This window comes from Gregarina niphandrodes, assembly GCF_000223845.1.
Source record: "Gregarina niphandrodes unplaced genomic scaffold scaffold00048, whole genome shotgun sequence".
NCBI classification, from domain to species: Eukaryota; Apicomplexa; class Conoidasida; order Eugregarinorida; family Gregarinidae; genus Gregarina; species Gregarina niphandrodes.
Genome location: NW_011646047.1, coordinates 30,867 through 34,714, shown reverse-complemented (window position 1 = coordinate 34,714; position 3,848 = coordinate 30,867). Strand labels below are relative to the sequence as shown.

Below are 3,848 nucleotides of genomic sequence, written 5' to 3'. Positions count from 1 at the left end.
CATCATGGCGCCCCTTCATCCATGGATGGCTTCCCCATCTTTCTTTCTCCTTCACCGACCCACGGACAGCCGGTTCTTGATGATCATCCCGATCGACTTCCGCCATCCGAATCACTCGCATTGCGACAACAGCGCCCTCGGGAGCATCTCCTCCATCATCACAGAGATCACCACATACCTCACAGGTCACCACAGCAGCGACCAGGGTTCTTCAGGACGGCCTCGATTAGTGTCATACCCCCTTTCACATCTCTGTACACTAAGGCCAGATCCCTTTCAGTCCCTCATGTCACTTAACAGTGGTGATCAAACATATTGTGGACACATATAACCAATGACCCACCGTATGAATCGCATGTGTACCACCAGTACTACATGTTGCAGAGGGTCGCTCAGCTCCCATACGTGTCTGCTGGGTCAGTTGGAAAAGTGCCGGAAGGCTGTGACGCACAGTATATCAGGTTGATGCACTTTGTGGACAGCGCCAGCGAGATGTATTCACGATCGCAAGGTCTTTGATCAAGGCTATTGAGAGGCGCTAGGACCAAAAGCTGTGTGGCGGTCCCCGTGCAGAGAACTATATGGGGGGGGCCGATCCTGGCGAGATAAGAAAATGTCCTGATCGCGGTTGTCAACTGGTGCGAGCTTGGATGTGCTAAACGAGGCAGGTTTATGGCAACAGTCTCAGCGATGTGTTACCACACTGGCAACCATAGGTTGATGAACGTGAAACACAGCGGCAGAGTTGAGGCGCACGGGCCCTAAGGTCGTTAAAAGTGCCTAGGGCCAGCCTCACGGAGGAGCGCTGCGGGCACCAGCCTGTGCCGCGAAAGGCAACGAAGTGAGGCAGTCCGGGGAGAGGCCCATGCGAATCGGCGAGGATGGCGTGAAAGCCTCCCTGCGAAGGAAGGAGGCCGGAAGCTCCCTCCAAGGAGGTGAGCCAGGGTCAAGCCAGGCTGCGACGGCCTGAGTGGATCTGCCACCAGCTGCCGCGTAGCGATTTTCCGAGAGAGTGGCGTGCTATTGTGAGCGTTGGCAAATTCGGTGTGAAGTTGTGTCGTCGGCCGAATGCCAGTGAGGACCCCAAGCGATGACGTGGAGAGTGCCGAAGACTCTCAAAAACAAAGTTGGCGACGAAGCCAGGTGCACGGGGAGTGGATGTTCGGGTTCTCGGACCGCAATGTCGGCCGGTGAGGTAGCCGCGTGAATAGTGTGCGAAGGGGCGGTACCGATAGACCACGTCAGCGGGATGGGATGCGACTTTTGAAAGGCGTAGGCCCGAGCCGTGCGATGAAGACACCTCTGCTCACGACGACCAGCATGGTCGTGGGAATCCATGCAGGGGTAGGGAGTCGAATATTTTTTATTAAGGTCGAATTGCGCGCTGTAACCGACCAGCACCCGTTATTTTGTTACGAGTGGTTTCCCTGTTGGGTACTGGCGATATTCTGGCGATTTTAGGTTGATTCAATGAACAAGAATGATTGGAACGCCGTGTTGCGGGATCGTCCGGCCTTCGACGTGAAGGGTATGCGTGAAGAGTTAGAGGGACCAGCTCCAATCCGTGCATTTGCCGCCCTGGGCGGAGTGGCGATGTGTTTGGCGAGCGCCCTCGGAATGTTGAATGTTATTAAAGTTGTTTTCAACCCTGTTGCATATTTACTACATTTGTATCTAATGTATCAACACGGAACATCACGGATTGCACTGGGATTACGGACCACGATATTGTAGAGCGTTTGGTATGAGCGTGATCGCGATTGAAGGCAAGACCCTGGGTGAGAACTCATGGAAGATGTTTGTGTACCGGTGGCTGCCTTTCACCACCGTAGTCGGTGGGAAGGGCTTGATGTACGCATTTTTCGGACTCCTAGGCTTGGCATACGGCTTCCAAGACTTCCTGCTATTCGCGGCGGGTTGCTACATGGTTGCTGTAGGTGTGGTGTACTGTCTTATCCACACCGCCAAGTTCGAATCACTAAATGAGAAATATGCAAAGAGCCAATACGTTACTCGTTCAAGTATGTACTACTAAGTGGAAAAAAAGCTGGTTAAATGGTCTGAGTCAATCTCACTTGGTCAAGCGCTCTTGAGATTGAATGTCGATGTCAAATGTCCTTGACTCAGTAGCCGGGTCGGATGCTGTTCGTGCCAAAACAGTAGGCTCATAAATTCAGGCGCTTCAGCAGCGTCATACCTTTTTTTTCAGAACTGCACATCCCACTGCACTTGTCCCACTGCACTTGTCCCTCACCGCTTGTTTGTTCCCACTATCCCACTTATTTCCTACAATCGCGAACGAAGTTAAAGCTCGAAAGAGGTTGCGCGCGAGAGAGGTTACAACGTGCGAAAGAGTGTGTGTCAACGCGTTGTAGCGTGTTATAGCTAACCTGCCACACCACAGGCGGACCACGCACGATAACCCCACTGCAAACGGCTTCATGAGACGATATGAAGACGGTCGAACAGTGCTCATTCGGATGCCTGTGTTGAGCATGCTGGCTCAAGATGGGCATCAGCCATTCATAAGCCCTTATTCACGTACGCCCTTATCCCATAACAAACCCTCAGACTAGTCACTGACCAAGTTCTCGTGGCAGATCCCCGTTCAAACCAACCGGAGAACAAGCGCCTCAAGCTGGGATCATTAATGCGATTTGGATCGTTACCTCCAATGCTAGGAACAGTGGATACGTGTGATGAGAAACCAACTCCACTGTCGGATGGGAGCTACAATCCGCTGAATCTGCGTAAGCACTTGGGGAGGCATGGTCACGATGTGAAACGGGTTATAATCCATGGCCTTTCAGCTATCGATCGGGAAGGACATTATGTACCGGTGCCTGAAGTATGTGCCCGTGTATTACGACCACACCAACGTGAGGGTGTCGCTTTCATGTTCGCTTGCTTGCTGGGTCTCAGTGACTATCCGAAAGAGGTTGCGGAAATTGTGGACACCACTAAGGCGAACGGATGCATACTCGCAGATGATATGGGTCTTGGAAAAACCCTTCAGAGCATTGCAGTAATGTGGACGTTGCTACAAAGCTTCGATGGTCAAAACAAAAGATGTACGTTCATACGGCTGTGGCTGCACATGGTGGGTGTATACAAGGTGGGTATGCATGGGGTGATAATGTCGCTTAGTGGCAGAGAAGGTTCTGGTGGTATGTCCGGCATCTCTAGTGGGAAATTGGTCAGCTGAGTTAGATAAATGGTTGAAAGGTGCTTGTCGTCATACGGCAGTAAATGATGGAGTACGTTCTAAAGTATTGGCGAAGCTGGAAGGGTTCAAATATGACCGAGTATCCAAAGTCCTCATAGTGTCATATGAAGCGGTTCGAATGCATTTGAAATTAATTAAAAACAAATTAAAATTCGATTTAATTATCGCTGATGAAGCACACCGATTAAAGAACTCAGAAAGCGGTATCAGCTCGGCCATTGCTTCTATGGACTGCAGGAAACGATTACTACTAACGGGGACACCATTACAAAATGACCTGAACGAATTCTTCATCCTGGGCGCACTCGCTAACCCTGTAATTTTCACCGACGACAAATCCCGGAAAAATTATGTAAATCCGATCCTGGCAGGGATCAACCCAGACGCAACGGATAAGGAGATTACTTTTGCCAAAGACAAGTTGTCCACGCTCGCGAAAATCACCAACGCCTTCGTACTCAGACGAAGCAACGTTCTACTCAGAACGGTCTTGCCGGACAAAGTCGTAGCAGTAAGCACTCTTCCACAACAGTTACTGTTCACTGCAACTGCTGTGCAGTTGTTGACTGCAACTGTAAGCCCACTGCAAGTGCCATTGTTTCGAATTTCAGTACGTCTTCTG

General features: G+C 50.8%; 2 protein-coding genes across 2 annotated transcripts; both read left to right on the top strand.

The window, feature by feature from the left end:
* Positions 1 to 1,470: 1,470 nt before the first annotated feature.
* GNI_159440 (COPI associated protein) lies at positions 1,471 to 2,035 on the top strand (the record flags this gene model as incomplete). Its single annotated transcript, XM_011136311.1, has 2 exons — positions 1,471 to 1,679; positions 1,735 to 2,035. 2 exons carry the CDS (start codon positions 1,471 to 1,473, stop codon positions 2,033 to 2,035), a joined length of 510 nt encoding a protein of 169 aa, XP_011134613.1.
* A 639-nt stretch (positions 2,036 to 2,674) lies between these two features.
* GNI_159430 (SNF2 family amine-terminal domain protein) lies at positions 2,675 to 3,800 on the top strand (the record flags this gene model as incomplete). Its single annotated transcript, XM_011136310.1, has 3 exons — positions 2,675 to 2,750; positions 2,811 to 3,167; positions 3,211 to 3,800. Coding segments are annotated over 3 exons (1,023 nt in total), but the record flags the coding sequence as incomplete, so codon positions are not given.
* Positions 3,801 to 3,848: the final 48 nt, after the last annotated feature.